Source organism: Pseudophryne corroboree, chromosome 3, assembly GCF_028390025.1.
Source record: "Pseudophryne corroboree isolate aPseCor3 chromosome 3, aPseCor3.hap2, whole genome shotgun sequence".
Classification (NCBI taxonomy): domain Eukaryota; kingdom Metazoa; phylum Chordata; class Amphibia; order Anura; family Myobatrachidae; genus Pseudophryne; species Pseudophryne corroboree.
Window position 1 is genome coordinate 360801383 of NC_086446.1, and position 25915 is coordinate 360827297.

General features: G+C 45.4%; 1 protein-coding gene and 1 long non-coding RNA gene across 2 annotated transcripts in view; one reads left to right on the top strand and one right to left on the bottom strand.

Annotated features, from left to right (window-relative positions):
* Positions 1 to 18174, top strand: part of LOC135055597 (uncharacterized) — a 49292-nt gene extending 31118 nt beyond the window's left edge. Inside the window, exons 2-3 of the long non-coding RNA XR_010243781.1 lie at positions 1588 to 1868; positions 18011 to 18174. This is a non-coding gene — a long non-coding RNA (uncharacterized LOC135055597). The remainder of the gene's footprint in view (positions 1 to 1587; positions 1869 to 18010) is intronic.
* On the bottom strand, positions 1501 to 24401 carry LOC135055596 (keratin, type I cytoskeletal 47 kDa-like). Its single transcript, XM_063959832.1, has 9 exons — positions 24045 to 24401; positions 21546 to 21674; positions 19968 to 20050; positions 19627 to 19783; positions 17933 to 18094; positions 17682 to 17807; positions 8547 to 8767; positions 4923 to 4957; positions 1501 to 1716 (listed from the first exon to the last, which is right to left on the bottom strand). Exons 1-9 carry the CDS (start codon positions 24291 to 24293, stop codon positions 1571 to 1573), a joined length of 1308 nt encoding a protein of 435 aa, XP_063815902.1. The 5' UTR covers positions 24294 to 24401; the 3' UTR covers positions 1501 to 1570.
* Positions 24402 to 25915: the final 1514 nt, after the last annotated feature.

The window sequence follows — 25915 nt, forward strand, 5'->3', positions numbered from 1 at the left end:
GTCTGTGTGGTTTCAGAGAAAAATTGCGACTTTACCTGATGTTCATACTTTCACTCAGGGTGTGTTGCGTATCCAACCTCCCTATGTCCTACCTGTGGCTCCTTGGGACTTGTCGGTGGTTTTGGAGGTGTTGCAGGAGCCTCCATTTGAACCCCTTGGTTCAGCTGATCTTAAGTGGCTTTCCCTTAAGGTGGTGTTCTTGCTGGCTATTGCCTCTGCTAGAAGAGTGTCGGGTTTGGGTGCCCTTTCCTGTAGTTCCCCATATCTGATTTTTCACCGTGCCCGGGCGGTACTTCGGACTCGTCCCGGTTATTTACCAAAGGTGGTTTCCTCATTCCACCTTAATCAGGAGATTGTGGTTCCGGCCTTTGTTTCTCCTGACTTGTCTTCCAAAGAGCGGTCTTTGGATGTGGTACGGGCTCTCAGTATCTATGTGAAGAGAACTGCTTCTATTCGAAAAACTGATTCTCTCTTTGTTTTGTTTGGATTTCACAAACGTGGCTGGCCTGCTCACAAGCAGACCCTGGCCAGGTGGATTAGAATGGTGATTGCACATGCTTATGTGAAGGCTGGTCTGTCAGCTCCTGCTCACATTACGGCCCATTCTACTCGGTCTGTTGGACCTTCTTGGGCGGCCCAACGTGGTGCGACCCTTGAACAATTGTGCAAGGCGGCTACGTGGTCCTCCATGAACACGTTCATAAGGTTTTCTGCCTTCGATACTGCCGCTTCCCAGGATGCTTCCTTTGGACGCTGGGTTCTTGTGCCCGCTACAGTGCGTCCCCTCCCATAAGGAACTGCTTTAGGACATCCCCATTGTCCATCCTTGTGGAGCCCAGTGTACCCCGCAGCAGAAAACGAGTTTTATGGTAAGAACTTACCGTTGTTAAATCTCTTTCTGCGAGGTGCACTGAGCTCCAAAAGGCGCCAACCCTGACGCACTTAGCTTCTTTGGGTTGGTATGGCATTAGCCGCTGACACTTCTCTTGTCGTGAGAGTGTGGTGTATGTGGCTACTAACCGTTGTCGTCTCTTTTCCTGCTACTGCATTGAGCTGGTTAACAAAAAACTGAGCTCCTGTGCTGGGAGGCGGGGTTATAGAGGAGGCGGCGCTGTGCATTCTGGGAACAGTCAAAGCTTTGAGCCTGTTGGTGCCTCGGATCAAGATCCTACTCTACACCCCATTGTCCATCCTTGTGGAGCCCAGTGTACCTCGCAGAAAGAGTTTTAACAACGGTAAGTTCTTACCATAAAACTTGTTATTTTCGTTACTCCGCTGCGTATGAAATCACACCTGCACTTACATCTACGTGCACCTCTGCATCAGGCCCAATATGTGTAACAAAGCGGTACAAAAGGACTGTAGCAGGCAATAGTGAAAATAGCACAAGGAAAACTGTCCCTATTTACTTGAGTAAGACTATTTGCACTTTAAATATATTGTTTACATTGAAAAAAACAAAAACAAAGATGATACAGATTTGAAATCAAGAGACTTTATTGTGTGGACTATTTGTTTCATGAAAACGGTTGTAGATTGAATTCTCTAACATACAATGATGTCTCACTCTCTACTCTGTGGTTTTAGATGTCTGAATCACCTCTTGCACAGATGAAGTTACCACTTTACCATCTACCACTTCTTCAACTATTGTCTTTACTTTCTGGATTGTTACTGTGGAACTTGAAGTTTCTTCTTTGCTGACAATCTTTACATCTACAAAAGAGAAGAATAAAAAGAATAAAAAATAAGAGTCACAACTACAAGAGGCACTATAATTGGCAAATTCAGACAGTCGCTTAGAGTGCCAATTTGGCAGCAGCACTGAGACTGACACCCCTTCTCTGCCTGGAGGTTGTTGCACATAGGTAAGGAGCAACAGGAGGAGGGTGGGATCAGCGCGCAGAGGTGGTTTCCAGCTGTCCGGAACCTTCCCCACACCTCTTCCTGGTCTGGCTCTGTCCACACACTAGACAAGATAGTAGTTGTCAGCTACAAAATACAGGTGTCTTAACATGAAGTGGAAGAATATGTGCTTAGAAAGCTTAGTTCTATCTCTTACTAGTTATATAAGGTATGCATATTTATAATGTTTTTTCTTAAACTATCTCCCCTACAGCCTATACTATAGACCAGTGTTTCCCAAACTTGGTATTCATGGAATCCTAACAGTGAATGTTTTATCAGAGCTGTAAGTAGTGTTAGACAAGATATTTCGCCACTCAGGATGTAGGGTTTAGGGAGGCAGCACGGCCGTTATCCTGTGGCATTTGTATTTGGCTTGCAGATTTCCTAGAATGGCACCCTGTTGCCTAGAAAGCCACCTGGAGTGTCTACAATGCTCCAGCTGCTGAATGTATTCCTGGTATTGGAGGCAAGCCATCCTAGCTTCTACTTGGTATCAGTGCACTGGCACATAGCACATTTTCACCTTGCTATGGCCACATCTTTCACAGGTCTCCTCAGTATCTCAACTAGAATAATTAGCACACCTGTGCATCTTTTAAATGGTGATAGCCAATAATGAATACACGTGTACCAACTAGGAGATCTGTAAATCATGCACTGTTACACTGTTAAGGGAGACTGAACACTGCTATAGACAATCTATAGTGTTAATTATTAGTACTTTAGTGCATATCGTAAGACCCATGTGCATATATGTCCAGGCCCAGTGCTAGGTTCTTCTTCCACTCCACAAGACTCCCGGACTTCCTCTAATGTTCCTCTGAGTGGAGGACTTGGATTGTGGCATTATGGCCAAATTCGGAAAAAGCACCATTTAGCTAAGGCAGGCTGGCTCTATGGCTGCAACTAATGGCTTACTGTGATTGCTGACCCTGCATATGTCTGAAGTAATACATGTGCTGCACTTTGTATGAGGTAGACTATAGCTTGTTAAGTACTAATAATGCAGCATTTATGGGCTGGCCACACAGTGAATTCAAGCATATAGAAACACCCCTTTAGAAATCTTGTATTTGCCCCTGGTGGGGAGGGGGGCTTACAGAGGGTAGGAGACATTCTGAGAATGGGATGTCTGGTCCACTGGCTCTGCCCTGTATTGTAGACAAGAGAATGCTCTAGCAGTTTGCATATGATTAGAGTATGCATATGATAACCTTGTACTTATAGACTATGATGTATGGGAGGGGGGGTTAGGGTTAGGCCGCAGGAGGGGACTGTTAGGGTTAGGCTGCGGTAAGGGACAGTTAGGGTTAGGCTGCGGTAAGGGACAGTTAGTGATAGGCTGTAGTAAGGGACAGTTAGGGTTAGGCTGCGGTAAGGGACAGTTAGCGGTAGGCTGCGGTAAGGGACAGTTAGGGTTAGGCTGCGGTAAGGGACAGTTAGCGGTAGGCTGCGGTAAGGGACAGTTACGGTTAGGCTGCGGTAAGGGACAGTTAGGGGTAGGCTGCGGTAGGGGACAATTAGGGTGAGGCTGCAGGAGGGGACAGTTAGGGATAGGCTACAGGATGAGACAGTTAGGGGTAGGCTGCGGGAGGAGACAGTTAGGTTGAGGCTACGGGAGGGGACAGTTAGGGGTAGGCTGCGGTAAGGGACAGTTAGGGATAGGCTGCGGTAAGGGACAGTTAGTGATAGGCTGTAGTAAGGGACAGTTAGTGATAGGCAGTAGTAAGGGACAGTTAGGGTTAGGCTGCGGTAAGGGACAGTTAGCGGTAGGCTGCGGTAAGGGACAGTTAGGGTTAGGCTGCGGTAAGGGACAGTTAGGGGTAGGCTGCGGTAGGGGACAATTAGGGTGAGGCTGCAGGAGGGGACAGTTAGGGATATGCTACAGGATGAGACAGTTAGGGGTAGGCTGCGGGAGGAGACAGTTAGGGGTAGGCTGCGGTAAGGGACAGTTAGGGATAGGCTGCGGTAGGGGACAGTTAGGGTGAGGCTGCGAGAGGGGACAGTTAGGGTGAGGCTGCGAGAGGGGACAGTTAGGGTGAGGCTACGGGAGGGGACAGTTAGGGGTAGGCTGCGGTAAGGGACAGTTAGGGATAGGCTGCGGTTGGGGACAGTTAGGGTGAGGCTGCGAGAGGGGACAGTTAGGGTGAGGCTGCGAGAGGGGACAGTTAAGGATAGGCTGCGGTAGGGGACAGTTAGGTTTAGGCGGTGGGAGGGGACAGTTAGGGTGAGGCTCAGCTGCGTTTCTAGAGAGGAAATGACCCTTGTGCAGACTCCATGTGTGGGCCCCCTCCTCTCCTGTAGCCGTCACCGCTGTTGGCACTCTTAGCACTGAGACTCTGGCACAGTGCCAGAGTCTACAGTGCATGCGCAGGGCTCAGAAAAATGGCCGCCGCACCATTTTTCCAGAGTCCTGCGCATGCGCTGTAGACTCTGGCACTGTGCCAGAGTCTCTAGCGCTCAGTGTGTTAGCAGCGGCGGTGACGGCTACAGGAGAGGAGGGGGCCCACACACAGTCACCAATGGATGCCAGAAAGATAAATATAGAAGAAATGGGTGTAGTGTGTGCAGTGGACCCAGAGCCCTTGTGCACCGCACACACTGCATCCATTTTAGATACGCCAGTGGTGAGGCTGCGGGAGGGGACAGTTAGGGTTAGGCGGTGGGAGGGGACAGTTAGGGATAGGGGTAAAATACTTGCCAAAATCCATTTGGGTTTTGACTGCTGGGATGTCGCTGTCAGCATCCTGACCATCGGGATTGTGAATGCCAGGATTTCGTACCTAACCTAATTTTTATTATTATTTAATAATAATAACATTTATGTGATGCCACAAGATGTACGCAATGGCATACGGAGTAAACGCACAAGACATTTTCACATTAAGAAAGTATCTGATGTTAAATACAATACAAGGACTATAAAAAGCAAAACAATATTTTAGGCAGCCCGTGCAGATCACATCTGTAATCATATCTCATTGTTTCTGGTTGACATGGACATGTTTACTTACTTTTCTGTGTTTCCATTTGCGAATGTGTTGATAAACTGATGAGAGAAAATACAGTATAAATGAATTAAAAAGAAATCATGTTAGGGGGAAGGGGTTTTGAACAAAAGATGAGATACTAAAATTAGATTGCATCAGCACACCATATTTAATCTATGAGGATTATAGAACTCTATGGGGCCGATTTATCACCATCTGCTCTTGAGGATGCGGAAGTGAAGTGATAAAATCGACACAATTCGCAATGCGATTATTGATTACATTGCACGGATGTATCAATAACTGCATGCAGGGACAGAGCTTGCAAGAAAGCTCTGTCCCTGCAATGACACTCCACAGCACTATCTGGGTATTTTCCGTGAAAAATACCCCGAGTGTGTGCTACGTATGTGCCGCCGATACCACCACCGCCAGCACCCCCTCCCCGTTGCGACAACCCCCCTTTGCGCCGAGACCCCCGGGCCGCTCACTCATAATCATCAGGGGTGCTCGGTGCTCCAGAGCTCGCTGCCGGTCAACAGGGATTCCTGCTGTAAAGTGATCTGCCACTTTACAGCATCACTTTACTGCACCCTGGTTCACAGCGGCAGCAGAGAGCGCCGAAAACCGAACGCCCACACCGGAGCACAGATCACTGGACCCTGGGTAGGTATTTATTTTTATTTGCTTTTACCTCTTTTTTTTCACAGTGATCAGCTTGTGTGTCCATAGCTGATCACACTGCAGTTTTCTCTACCTAGGGCAGAGAAAGTTGTGTACAAGTACCAAATCCACAGCTGAAGTTGGCATAATTGTCACAGGGCTCACTGCAGTGTTTTCTGACAATTTTTTTTAGTAGATTCGGACATATCACATTTCCCAATATAAGTATGTGGATTCTAAAAAAAATTACAATTAAAGGGTTTGGAGCAGCAACACACATGCTGGGCGGCCTCCAGCATGTGAGTATATGGTAGTGATGAGCGGGTTCGGTTCCTCGGAATCCGAATCCCCCCCGAACTTCACCCATTTTACACGGGTCCGAGGCAGATTCGAATCTTCCCGCCTTGCTCGGTTAACCCGAGCGCGCCCGAACGTCATCATCCCGCTGTCGGATTCTCGCGAGATTCGGATTCTATATAAGGAGCCGCGCGTCGCCGCCATTTTTCACTCGTGCATTGGAAATGATAGTGAGAGGACGTGGCTGGCGTCCTCTCACTTTGTTTCAGAACTTTCAGGGGGCTGCAAATATCTTTATTCTGGGGACCAGCAGTATTATAGGAGGAGTACAGTGCAGAGTTTTGCTGACCAGTGACCACCAGTATTATACGTTCTCTGCCTGAAAAACGCTCCATATCTGTGCTAAGTGTGCTGCATATATCTGTGCTCACACTGCTTTATTGTGGGGACTGGGGACCAGCAGTATTATATAGGAGGAGTACAGTGCAGAGTTTTGCTGACCAGTGACCACCAGTATTATACGTTCTCTGCCTGAAAAACGCTCCATATCTGTGTTCAGTGTGCTGCATATATCTGTGCTCACACTGCTTTATTGTGGGGACTGGGGACCAGCAGTATTATATAGGAGGAGTACAGTGCAGAGTTTTGCTGACCAGTGACCACCAGTATTATACGTTCTCTGCCTGAAAAACGCTCCATATCTGTGCTCAGTGTGCTGCATATATCTGTGCTCACACTGCTTTATTGTGGGGACTGGGGACCAGCAGTATTATATAGGAGGAGTACAGTGCAGAGTTTTGCTGACCAGTGACCACCAGTATTATACGTTCTCTGCCTGAAAAACGGTCCATATCAGTGCTGCATTGTAGTATATAGTAGGAGTACAGTGCATAATTTTGCTGACCACCAGTATATAATATATAGGAGTACGGTACAGAAGGCCACTGCTCTAGCTACCTCTGTGTCGTCAAGTATACTATCCATCCATACCTGTGGTGCATTTCAGTTTTGCACAGTTTGCTGACCACCAGTATATAATATATAGCAGTACGGTACAGTAGGCCACTGCTCTACCTACCTCTGTGTCGTCAAGTATACTAGCCATCCATACCTGTGGTGCATTTCAGTTTTGCACAGTTTGCTGACCACCAGTATATAATATATAGCAGTACGGTACAGTAGGCCACTGCTCTACCTACCTCTGTGTCGTCAAGTATACTATCCATCCATACCTGTGGTGCATTTCAGTTTTGCACAGTTTGCTGACCACCAGTATATAATATATAGCAGTACGGTACAGTAGGCCACTGCTCTACCTACCTCTGTGTCGTCAAGTATACTATCCATCCATACCTGTGGTGCATTTCAGTTTTGCACAGTATATATAGTAGTAGGCCATTGCTATTGATACTGGCATATAATTCCACACATTAAAAAATGGAGAACAAAAATGTGGAGGGTAAAATAGGGAAAGATCAAGATCCACTTCCACCTCGTGCTGAAGCTGCTGCCATTAGTCATGGCCGAGACGATGAAATGCCATCAACGTCGTCTGCCAAGGCCGATGCCCAATGTCATAGTAGAGAGCATGTAAAATCCAAAACACTAAAGTTCAGTAAAATGACCCAAAAATCTAAATTAAAAGCATCTGAGGAGAAGCGTAAACTTGCCAATATGCCATTTACGACACGGAGTGGCAAGGAACGGCTGAGACCCTGGCCTATGTTCATGGCTAGTGGTTCAGCTTCACATGAGGATGGAAGCACTCATCCTCTCGCTAGAAAACTGCAGTGCCACTCCTAGATGGGCCAGGTGTTTGTGTCGGCCACTTGGGTCGCTTAGCTTAGTCACACAGCTACCTCATTGCGCCTCTTTTTTTCTTTGCATCATGTGCTGTTTGGGGACTATTTTTTTGAAGTGCCATCCTGTCTGACACTGCAGTTCCACTCCTAGATGGGCCAGGTGTTTGTGTCGGCCACTTGGGTCGCTTAGCTTAGTCATCCAGCGACCTCTGTGCAAATTTTAGGACTAAAAATAATATTGTGAGGTGTGAGGTGTTCAGAATAGACTGAAAATGAGTGGAAATTATGGTTATTGAGGTTAATAATACTATGGGATCAAAATGACCCCCAAATTCTATGATTTAAGCTGTTTTTGAGGGGTTTTTGTAAAAAACACCCGAATCCAAAACACACCCGAATCCGACAAAAAATTTTCAGGGAGGTTTTGCCAAAACGCGTCTGAATCCAAAACACGGCCGCGGAACCGAATCCAAAGCCAAAACCCTAAAAATGTCCGCTGCACATCTCTAGTATATGGATGCAGATTTTGCTGTGGAAGCAAGATCTGCGTTAATCTCTAAATAGCCCCCAATGTGTGGTGATGTGCAGTCAAGGGAGGCAGAACCTCACCAATCATAGGTGGTCATTCCGAGTTGATCGCTCGCTAGCTGTTTTTAGCAGCTGTGCTGTGCTGAGCGGGGTGAGAGATGTGTGCTGAGCGGTTCGCTCAGCACACATCTCCCGGTCAGTACGACCCTTAACAGGTATTATATTTGAGGACAAATATTTATTTATTTATGGATCTATCTTTGATTTTATATTGAAGTATTTATGGAAATATAAACATTTAATTTATTTCAATGCTGCTGAACAACATGTAACAATGATTCAGATTGTACGCCCTTACCTCCTGTCTTCCCCATCCAATAGCCTCCTGTAGGTTGCGATTTCTATTTCCAGTTTAGTTTTTGCATCCAACAAAACTCTGTACTCCAGTGAATGTTGCTCAGAGGCTGTCCTCACTTGCTGAAGGTCATTTTCTGTCTGAGAGATGAAATTCTGCATATCTCCAAGTTTTGCTCCATATTGACCTTCTGTTTCTGCTAATGCTCCCTCTAGAGCATGTTTCTGGAATAAAAAGAGATCAGAACCAATGAAAACGAGACATACAATAAGGGTCTATTTACTTAGCCTTGGAGAGAGATATAGTGGAGAGAGATAAATTACTGACCAATCAGCTCCTAGCTGCCATGTTACAGGCTGGTTGGTTGATACTTTATCTCTCTCCACTGTAAACAGACCACTTAACCACAGATAATCCAGATAACATTATGCAGTAACATAAACAGAACAGAATCTGAAAATGCTTAATTAACACTCCCACCCAATCCACCTTAAGCTAGGTACACACTATACAATACCGGGCCGATCAGCCAATACATTTATGATCAGCTCGATAATTGTATAGTGTGTATGCAAGAGCGATGCAGGAGTTTTAGTCAATAAATGGCATTAAATGCTCATGAGATGCAACACAGAAGTACCCACTGAGTACAGGGTTCACACTAGTGATGAGCGGGTTCGGTTTCTCGGAAACCGAACCCCCCCGAACTTCACCCATTTTACACGGGTCCGAGGCAGGTTCGAACCTTCCCGCCTTGCTCGGCTAACCCGAGCGCGCCCGAACGTCATCATCCCGCTGTCGGATTCTCGCGAGATTCCGATTCTATATAAGCAGCCGCGCGTCACCGCCATTTTCACTCGTGCATTGGAGATGATAGGGAGAGGACGTGGCTGGCGTCCTCTCCGTTTATTGTTGAACTTGATTGCTTTATTGCTTAATTGTGGGGAGGGCTGGGGAGCAGCTGTTAGGAGGAGTACAGTGCAGAGTTTTGCTGATCAGTGACCGCCAGTTTTATCCGTTCTCTGCCTGAAAAAAACGCTCCATATCTGTGCTGTGTGCTGCATATATCTGTGCTCACACTGCTTAATTGTGGGGACTGGGGAGTAGCTGTATTATATAGCAGGAGTACAGTGCAGAGTTTTGCTGACAGTGACCACCAGTATACGTTGTCTGCCTGAAAAACACTCCATATCTGTGCTCAGTGTGCTGCTTTATTGTGGGGACTGGGGACCACCAGTATAATTAATATTATATAGGAGGAGTACAGTGCAGAGTTTTGCTGACCAGTGACCACCAGTATACTATATATAGCAGTACGATACGGAAGGCCACTGCTGTGCCTACCTCTGTGTCGTCATTAAGTATACTATCCATCTACATTCTATACCTGTGGTCATTTTAGTTTTGCAGTTTGCTGACACAGTGACCACCAGTATACTATATATAGCAGTACGATACGGAAGGCCACTGCTGTGCCTACCTCTGTGTCGTCATTAAGTATACTATCCATCTACATTCTATACCTGTGGTGCATTTCAGTTTTGCAGTTTGCTGACACAGTGACCACCAGTATACTATATATAGCAGTACGATACGGAAGGCCACTGCTGTGCCTACCTCTGTGTCGTCATTAAGTATACTATCCATCTACATTCTATACCTGTGGTGCATTTTAGTTGTGCGCAGTATATATAGTAGTAGGCCATTGCTATTGATACTGGCATATAATTCCACACATTAAAAAATGGAGAACAAAAATGTGGAGGGTAAAATAGGGAAAGATCAAGATCCACTTCCACCTCGTGCTGAAGCTGCTGCCACTAGTCATGGCCGAGACGATGAAATGCCATCAACGTCGTCTGCCAAGGCTGATGCCCAATGTCATAGTAGAGAGCATGTAAAATCCAAAAAACAAAAGTTCAGTAAAATGACCCAAAAATCTAAATTGAAAGCATCTGAGGAGAAGCGTAAACTTGCCAATATGCCATTTACGACACGGAGTGGCAAGGAACGGCTGAGGCCCTGGCCTATGTTCATGGCTAGTGGTTCAGCTTCACACGAGGATGGAAGCACTCATCCTCTCGCTAGAAAAATGAAAAGACTTAAGCTGGCAAAAGCACAGCAAAGAACTGTGCGTTCTTCTAAATCACAAATCCCCAAGGAGAGTCCAATTGTGTCGGTTGCGATGCCTGACCTTCCCAACACTGGACGGGAAGAGCTTGCGCCTTCCACCATTTGCATGCCCCCTGCAAGTGCTGGAAGGAGCACCAGCAGTCCAGTTCCTGATAGTCAAATTGAAGATGTCAGTGTTGAAGTACACCAGGATGAGGATATGGGTGTTGCTGGCGCTGGGGAGGAAATTGACGAGGAGGATTCTGATGGTGAGGTGGTTTGTTTAAGTCAGGCACCCGGGGAGACACCTGTTGTCCGTGGGACGAATATGGCCATTGACATGCCTGGTCAAAATACAAAAAAAATCACCTCTTCGGTGTGGAATTATTTCAACACAAATGCGGACAACAGGTGTCAAGCCGTGTGTTGCCTTTGTCAAGCTGTAATAACTAGGGGTAAGGACGTTAACCACCTCGGAACATCCTCCCTTTTACGTCACATGCAGCGCATTCATCATAAGTCAGTGACAAGTTCAAAAACTTTGGATGACAGCGGAAGCAGTCCACTGACCACTAAATCCCTTCCTCTTGTAACCAAGCTCCTGCAAACCACACCACCAACTCCCTCAGTGTCAATTTCCTCCTTACCCAGGAAAGCCAATAGTCCTGCAGGCCATGTCACTGTCAAGTCTGACGAGTCCTCTCCTGCCTGGGAATCCTCTGATGCATCCTTGAGTGTAACGCCTACTGCTGCTGGCGCTGCTGTTGTTGCTGCTGGGAGTCGATCGTCATCCCAGAGGGGAAGTCGGAAGACCACTTGTACTACTTTAAGTAAGCAATTGACTGTCCAACAGTCCTTTGCGAGGAAGATGAAATATCACAGCAGTCATCCTGCTGCAAAGCAGATAACTCAGGCCTTGGCAGCCTGGGCGGTGAGAAACGTGGTTCCGGTATCCATCGTTAATTCAGAGGCAACTATAGACTTGATTGAGGTACTGTGTCCCCGGTACCAAATACCATCTAGGTTCCATTTCTCTAGGCAGGCGATACCGAAAATGTACACAGACCTCAGAAAAAGAGTCACCAGTGTCCTAAAAAATGCAGTTGTACCCAATGTCCACTTAACCACGGACATGTGGACAAGTGGAGCAGGGCAGACTCAGGACTATATGACTGTGACAGCCCACTGGGCAGATGTATTGCCTCCCGCAGCAAGAACAGCAGCGGCGGCACCAGTAGCAGCATCTCGCAAACGCCAACTCGTTCCTAGGCAGGCTACGCTTTGTATCACAGCTTTCCATAAGAGGCACACAGCTGACAACCTCTTACGGGAATTGAGGAAGATCATCGCAGAATGGCTTACCCCAATTGGACTCTCCTGGGGATTTGTGACATCGGACAACGCCAGCAATATTGTGCGTGCATTACATCTGGGCAAATTCCAGCACGTCCCATGTTTTGCACATACATTGAATTTGGTGGTGCAGAATTATTTAAAAAATGACAGGGGCGTGCAAGAGATGCTGTCGGTGGCCCGAAGAATTGCGGGCCACTTTCGGCATTCAGGCACCGCGTACAGAAGACTGGAGCACCACCAAACATTCCTGAACCTGCCCTGCCATCATCTGAAGCAAGAGGTGGTAACGAGGTGGAATTCAACCCTCTATATGCTTCAGAGGATGGAGGAGCAGCAAAAGGCCATTCAAGCCTATACATCTGCCCACGATATAGGCAAAGGAGGGGAAATGCACCTGACTCAAGCGCAGTGGAGAATGATTTCAACGTTGTGCAAGGTTCTGCAACCCTTTGAACTTGCCACATGTGAAGTCAGTTCAGACACTGCCAGCCTGAGTCAGGTCATTCCCCTCATCAGGCTTTTGCAGAAGAAGCTGGAGCCATTGAAGGAGGAGCTAAAACAGAGCGATTCCGCTAGGCATGTGGGACTTGTGGATGGAGCCCTTAATTCGCTTAACCAGGATTCACGGGTGGTCAATCTGTTGAAATCAGAGCACTACATTTTGGCCACCGTGCTCGATCCTAGATTTAAAACCTACGTTGTATCTCTCTTTCCGGCAGACACAAGTCTGCAGAGGTTCAAAGACCTGCTGGTGAGAAAATTGTCAAGTCAAGCGGAACGTGACCCGTCAACATCTCCTCCTTCACATTCTCCCGCAACTGGGGGTGCGAGGAAAAGGCTAAGAATTCCGAGCCCACCCGCTGGCGGTGATGCAGGGCAGTCTGGAGCGAGTGCTGACATCTGGTCCGGACTGAAGGACCTGCCAACGATTACTGACATGTCATCTACTGTCACTGCATATGATTCTGTCACCATTGAAAGAATGGTGGAGGATTATATGAGTGACCGCATCCAAGTAGGCACGTCAGACAGTCCGTACGTATACTGGCCGGAAAAAGAGACAATTTGGAGGCCCTTGCACAAACTGGCTTTATTCTACCTAAGTTGCCCTCCCTCCAGTGTGTACTCCGAAAGAGTGTTTAGTGCAGCCGCTCACCTTGTCAGCAATCGGCGTACGAGGTTACTTCCAGAAAATGTGGAGAAGATGATGTTCATCAAAATGAATTATAATCAATTCCTCCGTGGAGACATTCACCAGCAGCAATTGCCTCCAGAAAGTACACGGGGACCTGAGATGGTGGATTCCAGTGGGGACGAATTAATAATCTGTGAGGAGGGGGATGTACACAGTGAAAGGGGTGAGGAATCAGAGGATGATGATGAGGTGGACATCTTGCCTCTGTAGAGCCAGTTTGTGCAAGGAGAGATTGATTGCTTCTTTTTCGGTGGGGGCCCAAACCAACCAGTCATTTCAGTCACAGTCGTGTGGCAGAGCCTGTCACTGAAATGATGGGTTCGTTAAAGTATGCATGTCCTGTTTATACAACATAAGGGTGGGTGGGAGGGCCCAAGGACAATTCCATCTTGCACCTCTTTTTTCTTTCATTTTTCTTTGCATTATGTGCTGTTTGGGGACAATTTTTTTGAAGTGCCATCCTGCCTGACACTGCAGTGCCACTCCTAGATGGGCCAGGTGTTTGTGTCGGCCACTTGTGTCGCTTAGCTTAGCCATCCAGCGACCTTGGTGCACCTCTTTTTTTCTTTGCATCATGTGCTGTTTGGGGACAATTTTTTTGAAGTGCCATCCTGCCTGACACTGCAGTGCCACTCCTAGATGGGCCAGGTGTTTGTGTCGGCCACTTGTGTCGCTTAGCTTAGTCACACAGCGACCTTGGTGCGCCTCTTTTTTTCTTTGCATCATGTGCTGTTTGGGGACAATTTTTTTGAAGTGCCATCCTGCCTGACACTGCAGTGCCACTCCTAGATGGGCCAGGTGTTTGTGTCGGCCACTTGTGTCGCTTAGCTTAGCCATCCAGCGACCTTGGTGCGCCTCTTTTTTTCTTTGCATCATGTGCTGTTTGGGGACTATTTTTTTGAAGTGCCATCCTGCCTGACACTGCAGTGCCACTCCTAGATGGGCCAGGTGTTTGTGTCGGCCACTTGTGTTGCTTAGCTTAGTCACACAGCGACCTTGGTGCGCCTCTTTTTTTCTTTGCATCATGTGCTGTTTGGGGACAATTTTTTTGAAGTGCCATCCTGCCTGACACTGCAGTGCCACTCCTAGATGGGCCAGGTGTTTGTGTCGGCCACTTGTGTCGCTTAGCTTAGTCACACAGCGACCTTGGTGCGCCTCTTTTTTTCTTTGCATCATGTGCTGTTTGGGGACTATTTTTTTGAAGTGCCATCCTGCCTGACACTGCAGTGCCACTCCTAGATGGGCCTGGTGTTTGTGTCGGCCACTTGTGTCGCTTAGCTTAGTCACACAGCGACCTTGGTGCGCCTCTTTTTTTCTTTGCATCATGTGCTGTTTGGGGACAATATTTTTGAAGTGCCATCCTGCCTGACACTGCAGTGCCACTCCTAGATGGGCCAGGTGTTTGTGTCGGCCACTTGTGTTGCTTAGCTTAGTCACACAGCGACCTTGGTGCGCCTCTTTTTTTCTTTGCATCATGTGCTGTTTGGGGACAATTTTTTTGAAGTGCCATCCTGCCTGACACTGCAGTGTCACTCCTAGATGGGCCAGGTGTTTGTGTCGGCCACTTGTGTCGCTTAGCTTAGCCATCCAGCGACCTCGGTGCAAATTTTAGGACTAAAAATAATATTGTGAGGTGCGAGGTGTTCAGAATAGACTGGAAATGAGTGGAAATTATGGTAATTGAGGTTAATAATACTATGGGATCAAAATGACCCCCAAATTCTATGATTTAAGCTGTTTTTTAGGGTTTTTTGAAAAAAACACCCGAATCCAAAACACACCCGAATCCGACAAAAAAATTTCAGTGAGGTTTTGCCAAAACGCGTCCGAATCCAAAACACGGCCGCGGAACCGAATCCAAAACCAAAACACAAAACCCGAAAAATGTCCGGTGCACATCACTAGTTCACACTGATCACAATATTGCTCTGAGGAGCGTTTATCTGATATGCAAATGTATCTGCACCTTGTATATCCAGTTTAAGGCATTTCTACCAAATTGGCAGCATTATTGAATAGTTCAGATATAAACCGATCACACTGCAATGCAATGAGATTGACGTCTCTTGCAGGCTTATTTTTTTAATGGAGCAAATATAAAAAAAATGGCTGTTTTTGCAGGCAGTGCAGTTTTTCCCTATTTATTAAGGTAATAGGGAACACATTCCCTGGGCCTTGCTGGCAAAGCTTCAACAAGGCTCTCCGGGTGGAAAGAACATAAAAAAATAAAAGAAAGCAGTTTTCTGTTAAAAATATTTATAAACAAGCAATTATTCTATTTTTGTTTTGTTTTGTTTTATTTATGAAGTGGAACCAAAAGTCTGGCCTTCCAGTTCCACTATGAGTGTATGAGATTAGTCAGTCACGTGTATACACCTTCAGATTCAGACTAGTTTAAAGGGCCTAAGGGGCTCATTCCGAGTTGATCGCTCGCTAGCAGTTTTTAGCAGCCGTGCAAACGCTATGCCGCCACCCACTGGGAGTGTATTTTAGCTTTAGCAGAAGTGCAAACGAATGTATCGCAGAGCAGCTACAAAGTTTTTTGTGCAGTTTCAGAGTAGCTCAAAACCTACTCAGCGCTTGCGATCACTTCAGACAGTTCAGTTCCTGTTTTGACGTCACACACCCGCCCAGCGTTTGCCCAGCAACGCCTGCGTTTTTCTGAACACTCCCTGAAAATGGTCAGTTGACACCCAGAAACGCCCACTTCATGTCAATCACTCTGCGGCCACCAGTGCGCCTGAAATGCTTCGCTAGACCCTGTGCAAAACTACATCGTTCCTTGAGCCCGTACGACGCGAGTGCGCATTGCACTGCATACGCATGCGCAGAACTGCTGTTTTTTAGCCTGATCGCTGCGCTGCGAACAAATGCAGCTAGCGATCAACTCGGATGACCCCCTAAGTCACTATAGTAAATCAGCACTATCAATGTATATTAGTAAGTAATTCATAACTAAACTCCACTATTTATTATATGCTAAGCTATATGATATCAGTAATGCTAGAGACAGTGCACCTACAACACCCCCCTTTTTTCTTCTGTAGAACTACAAGTCTCAGTAGGTAGCACCTCACATTACTGGCAGCTATAGGTGTGCAGTCTAAGGCCCCTCCCTAGCATATTAGTAAGTAAGACTGTTAGTCACTGTTTGTAAGGTACCTAAATTCTGTGATTTAAAGCTACAGAGATAGAACTGTGTATGATTTGCAGTCAAATCAGGTTCATAAGGCACCAATGACAATCATATCAATGCCTCAATGCCCCATTACTAGAAGGAGAGGGGAATTCTCGGGGGGTGGCTTACTCTTCCATGAACTCAGGAGGAAACCCCAAAATGTGGTATTCATGGAGAGAAGGCAAGTATGTGCCTCCATTACAGTATTAAATGAATAAATAAGACCTTTAAGTATTATTTTTTTACCGGTCATTGGTACATAATAGCATGGAATTGAAAACTGTGACCTTGCAAAACACACAGGGAAGCAGAAATACAGTTAGAGACCATTTGTGCAGTGTTATCCTGATACGTTTCATTAATTATTCCGTTTTTCATTAAACTGAGAGCATGCTTTTAAAAAGCTAAATAACTAACACAAATTAAATTGGTGAATTCAGCTGATTGTATTCAGGAGTGGTTCTAGATACGAGCAAGCCGGGCCTGTGCCCGGGGCACTGCGGCCTGTGGGCGCAGCTGCAGTCACCCCACAGGCACCCACCCGCACCCCGCATCCCGTAGTCCCCGGCTGCAGCAGGCACCTTAGGCTGTATGGGCGCCCGCTGCAGCGGGGACCATTGTCAGAAGCTAGAGGTCCTAATTGACCTCTAGTGTCCGTGCACTGCTATGGGAGAGACGTCATGATGTCTCTCCCATAGAGAGGAGCCGGCAGCAAGAGATGGAGTGCAGCAGTGGTCGAGAAGCAGGAGTGGGGATGGTGAGTATTGAGTGTTTTTTTTTTATTATTTGTGTTTGTAAGCTGCGCTACTAGGGGGCATAACAACAGGGGGCACATCTACAGGGGGCAAATCTACAGGGGGCACATCTACAGGGGACACATCTACTGGGGGCACAACTACAGGGGGAACAACTACTGGGGGAACAACTACTGGGGGCACACCTGGTGGTGTAATGTGATTGACGGACACAACTGTGTGGTGTAATGTGACTGACGGACACTATTGTGTGGTGTAATGTGACTGACGGACACTGCTGTGTGGTGTAATGTGGATTGGTACTATTCTGTGGCCGCACCCATTTCCTATGAAACCACTCCCCAATTTTTGCTGCACATTAACCCTGTTTTGCCTGTCGGGGTAGGGGCACCAAAGGAAACTTTCGCCCTGGGCGCCACAAGGTCTACAACCGGCCCTTATTGTATTATATATTTAATCTGCTGAACTTGTTTTATTGAATCACAATCTGTTTTAGGGTAGATCTGCCCCAGGCAAGAGACTGGTTAGACCCGCAGACTAACCATGTTCATCAGAGACTGCAGCTCCAGTTCTAGGCTCTGCGCTGTTCGTTTCAGATCTGTGATCTCAGTCCTGGAAGTCTGAAAACTTTGTTGGTTTACAGTAATTTCCTTACTGAAACCTTCATTCTGTAAATAAAAAAAAGGGAGTTGCCAGTTTCAAGAATAAATTAATGTGCAGTGAGAAAGTCATCATATTTCAACTATGTTTTGTTTACTTTTTTGTATGAGATTCAGTTCCCATCCCGACATACCTGTGTTCTGTACAAGGCTTCTGCCTCTTGATGGTTCTTATCCATCATGTCCTCATACTGTTCCCTTACTTCTGCCAGGGCCTTAGTCAAGTCAACCAGAGGTGCAGAATCCAGCTCCACATGAACATTTCCTCCTACATCTCTCTGGTGAAGAGCAAGTTCCTGAAACAAGAAAGAAGGTGTTGATACATCACAAAGAGTGCTATAAACGGAAATAGACAATAAATTGTTATATGACTCAATACATTTTCTTTATTAGCCTCAAAGAATAAAGTAAAGAAGATTCTAAGACTATAAGAAGTAATCAAGGAGTATTGGGACATAGCTTTATCTTCAAATTCTACTGCAAGAGTTAAGTTATATTGCTTAAATTACAGTAATTAATACTGGGGGTCATTCCGAGTTGTTCGCTCGTTATTTTTTTGTCGCAACGGAGCGAATAGTCGCTAATGCGCATGCGCAATGTCCGCAGTGCGACTGCGCCAAGTAAATTTGCTATGCAGTTAGGAATTTTACTCACGGCATTACGAGGTTTTTTCTTCATTCTGGTGATTGACAGGAAGTGGGTGTTTCTGGGCGGAAACTGGCCGTTTTATGGGAGTGTGTGAAAAAACGCTACCGTTTCTGGGAAAAACGTGGGAGTGGCTGGAGAAACGGAGGAGTGTCTGGGCGAACGCTGGGTGTGTTTGTGACGTCAAACCAGGAACGACAAGCACTGAACTGATCGCAGATGCCGAGTAAGTCTGGAGCTACTCAGAAACTGCTAAGAAGTGTCTATTCGCAATTCTGCTAATCTTTCGTTCGCAATTTTAATATGCTAAGATTCACTCCCAGTAGGCGGCTGCTTAGCGTGTGCAAAGCTGCTAAAAGCAGCTTGCGAGCGAACAACTCGGAATGACCCCCACTGAGTGGTGATTTCACTCACTCAGTACTCCTTGGGGTAAATTTACTAAGATGAGAGTTCTATTTCAGATGGGATGGTGCCCATAGCAACCAATCAGATTCTACTTATCATTTATGTAGCACCTTGTAGAAGTTAATACCTGGAATCTGATAGGTTGCTATGGGCAACATCCCATCTTAAATAGAACTCCCATCTTAGTAAATTTGCTCCAGTTAGTTTTTTCATAAATACTGTAATCCAATTACAACAACCTTTGGGAATTACTCACTAATGGTATTACATGTTTAGTAAGATCCCTTTATAAGACTATCCCTACTGACCACAAAGTATTTTCCTGTATATTTTCCTATATATTGATAGTCACCCTCCTTATAACATCACCAGATATTCAGCCTAATTTGATGTATACCTAGTTAGTGTTAAAAAGGGTTTCATAAGGCATTCTTTAGTTGCACTCCATTTGTTAGAAAATTAATGTTTCAATTGTTTCCTTTAGTCACAGAGCATTTGCATTGCCTTTGGATATGATTGAGATCTGCTCTGTCCATTGAATACAGCTTTAACAATACATCAGGTCTGTGTTATAACCAAGAACAATGAAAATAGCCAACACTTTGTAAAATATATTAGTGAAAAGCATGGGAATAATCCAAAGAAGGCAAAGTTATGTATTTATCATAAACTGTTGCATGGCAGGTACAATCCAATACATTAAAGTCATGTTAAGATGAACAATCCCTTATCATTGCTATTACACCAACCTGACCCCTAGTAACAGGAATAGCTTTACCTCCTCATGGTTTATTTTCAAATGGATTAGCTCCTCTTTCATACTTTCTAGTTCCATCTCCAGTTCAGATTTCTGCATAGTCAGCTCATCAAGAGCCCTTCGCAGTCCATTAATGTCACCATCCACACCAAGACGAATGGCCAACTCCGACTCAAACCTGCAGGATGGAGGCACTTATTTACCCAGTACAAATACTCATCATGACCTGTACATGTCTACTTAATAAGCCAATATGCTTACTTTTCTTATGGTTTGCAAAGCATCATTAGTACATACTACTTCAAAATATGCTGTAATCCCTGTAAGGGTTTAATTTCAGTTGTTAATAATCAGTCACTTACTTCGTTTTGAAGTCATCCGCGGCCAGCTTTGCATTATCGATCTGCAGAACAAGCCTAGTATTGTCAGTGGTGGCTTCTTTGATCTGCATAATAAAATGAGGAATATGCGATGATGGATAGAATAAGCTGTAACAGGTATAATAAAGAGATCATACAAACGACAAATAACCTCTGATATTTACATTTATGTTTATTTCAGTTTAATTATTTAAATGTTTGTTGTATTAAAAAAAAATAAGAAAACAAAATACTTGCTATTTCAGAGAAAGTTGCTGTAGTGGTTACATCTGTGTAATAATAATAACATAATTATATTAATACAGTAGAACTATATGTCATGTTTGAAATTCAAGTTCTAAGTAAAAAAAAAAAAAGAGGTAGAAACAATATGGGATGTGTATTCATTGAGATATGTATTGAATGAGAAAGTGTAGTCATTAAGAAATTAGTCTACATCAATTGAATTACAAAGATAAAATATGTTTTACGCTGGCAGGGGATAAGTCACTATGGCTATATTCTAGGTGACAATGTTATTTCTTATTTACAGCAAAGGAAAAAAATTAAAACAGTGGATAGAAAATATGCATGAACCCTAGCATTCATTATAATGACGATACATGTTTTAAATAAGACCCTATCCTATGGAAGCCATATTGGACGGTATCCGGTCCATAGATTTACACTAAAAAAGTCTACAGTCAATGGGTCGACCACTAATGGTAGACATGCATAAGGTCGACAGCGTCAAAAGGGTCGACAGGGTTAAAAGGTCAACAGGTAAATGGTAGTTCAAAATGTTGATAGGGTCAAAAATCAACAGGGTCAAAAGATCGACACACATGTGGTTGACACAAGTTTTTTATATATTTTTTCTAATTTTTTTTAACTGTTTCATATTTTACCATACATAATTGGGAATAGCAGCATGTGCCGAGCGCAGCGGTAGCGAATGGAGGCACCTTGCATGAAGCATGGTGAGTGAAGTGAGCCATGCGAGGGGATGTGTTACACTATTGGGGCTTGTTTGTGGCAGAAAACACCCCCCAAAAAAATGTGTCTACCTTTTCTTTGTGTCGATCATCTCGATGTCGACCTTTTGACACTGTCGATCTTTTGACACTGTCGACACTCTACTATCTATCTACCTATTCTTTGTGGACCTTTTGACCCTGTCGACCTTTTGATCCTGTCAACCTAATGCATGTCTACTATTTTGCAGACCTATTGACCTTTTTAGTGTAGATTTAATAATCCACACCCATATTGGCCTCTTGGGAAATCTTGACCTGAAGACAACTCTCCCATTATCCCCACTATAAACTGCCACTGACAATTTAATTTACTGTAGAACCTAACATGGTGTCTTTCTGCAACAACATTAATCCTATCAGTACTTTCATCAGTCTGAAATAAGACTGTCCAGTTAAAACAAAGTATACAACATGGCTATAGAGCAGAATATTCTTCATTCAATTGCTTTTCTTGGATAATCTAAAAAAAGTAAACATGACTTTACATGGGATTATGCTCAGCACAGAATCTGTCCAGGGCAGCATCAGTGATCAGTGCAGTTACCTGAGAGCGCAAGTGGCTGATGGTTTTGTAAAATCCACTTGGATCAAAAGCGCTGATGGATGCTTTTTTCTCATAGAACTCATGAATCTTTGCTTCCAGATCACGGTTGGCTTGCTCTAGTGAATGGACCTGAAAACAATGTTAGATTGTAAGCAGCTTGCACAAGCAGGTTCCCGTTCCCTTTACTGCATGTGAAATCCGTAAATGTAGATTAGTGTGTGCATGAGTGGCATTAACCGTTATCTTCTCATTACTATAGAAGTTAATGATCATTATAATATAGAATAGGTTAATAGTGACTAATTGCTATGTGATTATAAATGTAGGAGTATAGGAAAAAAGGTGATATGATGTACAAAGAAGCAGTGCTAAGAAGCATATACACTAACGGGATGTAGTTATGTGACCGGTCACTATACCGATGACAGGATCCCGAGCGATTGGGACTTTTTCCACTCGTGGGTGTCCACGACACCCAAAGAGCACAGCGAGCCACGAGCCCGCTGCGTGGCGAGAGCAGCAAGCCCGCAAGGGGCTCCATTGCGCTCGCTCCCCTGCCGGCAATCTAAAGATCGGGATCCCAGCATCAGTATGGTGAACGGCGGGATCCCAAGCGCCGGTCACCCAAACCCAACCTATACTAACATAATATTACTTTTGAAGTTACTGTAACTATAAAAGCACATGTAACTGAAATATCAGTGTATGAAATGATTACAATTATGTAAATAAAAAGGCAACAGGCAGATAACATTGATCATTCTCTTACTGGAGAAACAGTATTTTATAAATATATTAGGGTGGAATATTGTTTATTTATATTAAAACAGCAATATTATTTAACAATTATATTAAAGTGCCAATATTAACCACTTAAGATGTATGAACAACAGTGAGGGAGTGAAAACTCCCCCCTCTGGTGATTGCTGCCAGACCCCCGACAACGCATCAGCTTAGTGCTGATGATCTGCGTCTCTCCTCCCTACCAGCTTACTGGGCATGTGCGAGATCTCACTACTCTTGCAAGATCTCCTGTGCAGCCCGGAACCAGCAGCTGCCGCAGCCAGGGACATCACTGTCTCTGCTGTGGCGTATGGGCAACGACAACTGCAGCTGTTGAAATTGCTAGCTGCAGTTGTCAGAAACGGTCAGTGTTACTGACCGTTCATACATTGTCCCCACACATTGGCGTGATATCGTGTTGATAGCAGCACCGTTATAGACAGGGGCGCCCCTGTCATACAGCGCATAGCCCCTCCTTCATACATGGAGAGAAGTGGTATCAGCACACAACGGCACTGATACCACTTCTCCCCTATAACAACACTTCTTACATCTACCCCATAATGTCTTGGGCAGGAATAGAACCCATGACCCCCGGGTTATGAGGCAGTAATTCTATCCACTACTCTCATAAAATGTGTGAGAGAACTGTTATAGTAACATAGGTTAATCTGCAACATACAGTGGCATGTCTAAGGAGAATTAAAAGTGCTTGAAAATACCACTCACCACAAACCTTCAGCAGAAATAAAAAATTTGGCTGAACAAGGCTTGAAACAAGTGCTTAGAATGTATGTAACCAGTGGCAATAGCTTTAATAGGGCTGTAAAGCTGGCAGCAGCAATACCACATACCAGTCAGTCATAGGTGTGCGCAGGGGGGGGTGCCTGGTGCGCACAGGCACCCCCTAATGTCTGGCACCACGATCTCACATGCCTGATGCAGCGATCGCCGAGCAGGCTGATTACTGTCCCCTCTGCGCTGCACCCTGTCAGGACTGCATTACTGACCAGACGCCTGGGTTAATCAAGGATGCCACCGCCCACCCATCACACCTGCCACATGCCCACCTCTCTCCTTCTATGCTATGCCAACGCCAGCCACTGATGAGGATCAGCATGCAGCCAGCGTTCCTCTTAGGAAGACAAATTCAATACTGGCAGGCGACCAGCAGCAGCATTAACACGTCACTAGTTTTTCCAGCAGCAGCAGTACTAGTCTGCGACTGTCAGTGTCAGTGAGTGACTGATTTGTAAGTAAGCTGCTGCAGCTTGCAGGGGAAAGAGAGGGGCAGCCAGACCAAGCTGAGGACGAGCAGGGTAACTGCAGTGAGTGCCATCAGGGGTGTTTGTCTGACAATGTATCTGCTTTATTAGGATTGGCACAAGGGTGGATATTTTATATTGCATTGACGCCAATAGATGGTGCTAGACACGCCCAAAAGGTGGTGCTAGGCACACCCCTCCGACGGTGCACCCCCTAATAAAGTGTGCTGCGCACACCTATGCAGTCAGTATCTACTCCATGGTGAAAAAATGAAAACTGTTGGTGCCGGCAGTGACTACTGTTTCTGGGGACCATTCACTGAAGTAGGCTTACATTTCTTAAAGCTGCAACATATTTTTTTTCCATAAAATTCCAGCTAGCCCATATAAATAATTCCAGCATTATTGGAAAGTTTATAGAATATATATCTATATACAGATTAGTTCTTACCCGTTCCAAGTAGATAGCCAGGCGGTCGTTTAAGTTGTTCATGGTCTCTTTTCCATTGTTACCAAATGCACTTGCATCCTGTACTGCTAATCCACCACCAAATGCAGGAACCCCTATCCTGGCCATATTGACACTACCAGCGGACATCTTGACAATGCCAGCACCTCCTGCTACACTGTGTGCCCTGTGGGTGCCAGCTGCAGTAAAGCGGCATGACTGGGAGATACTACGAGTGGAGAAGTTCATCATTTTCTTGAAGAGATAAGGAACTGGAATATCAGAGACTATGCAGGAGGATCAGCTGCTAAATCCATGTCCCCTCTGAGCTGTTTTATATACCCAGTGAAGGGGAGGGGGAGAAATGGAATCTAACTACACAAAGAACCAGCATAACAACCTGTATACAAAGGGACATTCCTGCAGGTAAACGGGCGTGACAGTTGTTGTAAATTCCTGCATCACTAGCTTGCATCCCTTGAAATTTCACGTCATTACATAAATCTCAGCTGCTGCTCTCCTGAATCTCTCTGGAAGAGAGCTAATGCCAGCCACATTTATTTTGAAATGATTTAGTGAAAGAGAAAAATGAATAACACCAAAGGGTTCTGCATAACCATTACTCATTTGATTCAAGATACAATTTCATATACAGGAACTTGTGTAAAACATTTTAAAATATACATATGTATCAATTATAGATGAGCGTCTCGGATTCCGAACTTCTGGGATCTGAGTCACACTGAGCTGCAGCTTGGGTGTTCCCACTTCCCACCAGCGTCGGATTTCAGATCAAAGTAAAACATCATCTTCCCGGCGTTGGATTCGATATAAGGGAACTGTGGCAGTGACTTGGCGCCATTTCACTTTATTCCAGGCACGCTGCTGTATGCTGCTCTCTGCTCTGCTGATTTAAGTGGCTGCGCGTTGTCCAGAGTGACTAATACAAATGGCTGTTCTTAACTTATACAAGGCATGATGCTGTACAGTGAAGTAACTAGGCATGTTAGCGCTGTGTGCAAGAAATGACATTGCCCCCCCCCATGTAAGACAGGGGCAGTGCGCGCCGTAGGCGCGCAAAAAATATACAGAGCCGTGGCTTCATGGGGAAGGGGTGTGGCCACAAAATAATAGCAATTCATACTACAGTGCACAGTAGTCTCCATTATTCAAATTACGCTGCACAGTGGTGCCACTACACCAGGTAGAGCCCCTTTTATACATTACAGCAGACAGCGTCCCCCTTTTTACACATTACAGCAGACAGTCCCCCTTTTTACACATTACGGCAGACAGCGTCCCCTTTTTACACATTACGGCAGACAGCGTCCCCTTTTTACACATTACGGCAGACAGCGTCACCTTTTTTACACATTACGGCAGACAGCATCCCCTTTTTTACACATTACAGCAGACAGCGTCCCCTTTTTTAACATTACGGCAGACAGCGTCCCCTTTTTACACATTACAGCAGACAGCGTTCCCGTTTTTACACATTACGGCAGACGGTGTCCCCCTTTATACACATTGCGGCAGCCAGTCCCCCTTTTTACACATTGCGTCAGCCAGGCCCCCTTTTTACATATTACGCCAGACGGTGTCCCCCTTTTTACACATTGCGGCAGCCAGTTCCCCTTTTTACACATTACGGCAGCCAGTCCCCCTTTTTACACGTTGCGGCAGCCAGTCCCCCTTTTTACACATTATGGCAGACGGTGTCCCCCAGAGAAAGAGAGAGATACTTACCATCTCCCCTCTGGCAGACAGGCTCCTCGTGCAGCTCCCTTGGTGCAGGCAGGTGAGAAGGAGGAGGAGGGAGGGGGACTGGAGCTGCAGCAGCGCTATTTCATTGGTAGTAAGCGCCGCTGCAGCTG

Coding starts and splice junctions, on each gene's coding strand:
- LOC135055596 (XM_063959832.1), bottom strand. CDS start 24,293: ATGATGAACTTCTCCACTCGTAGTATCTCCCAGTCATGCCGCTTTACT. Junction 20,051..21,545: donor TCAGCCACTTGCGCTCTCAG/GTAACTGCACTG, acceptor TTTATTATGCAG/ATCAAAGAAGCCACCACTGA. Junction 17,808..17,932: donor AAGCCTTGTACAGAACACAG/GTATGTCGGGAT, acceptor TTTTATTTACAG/AATGAAGGTTTCAGTAAGGA.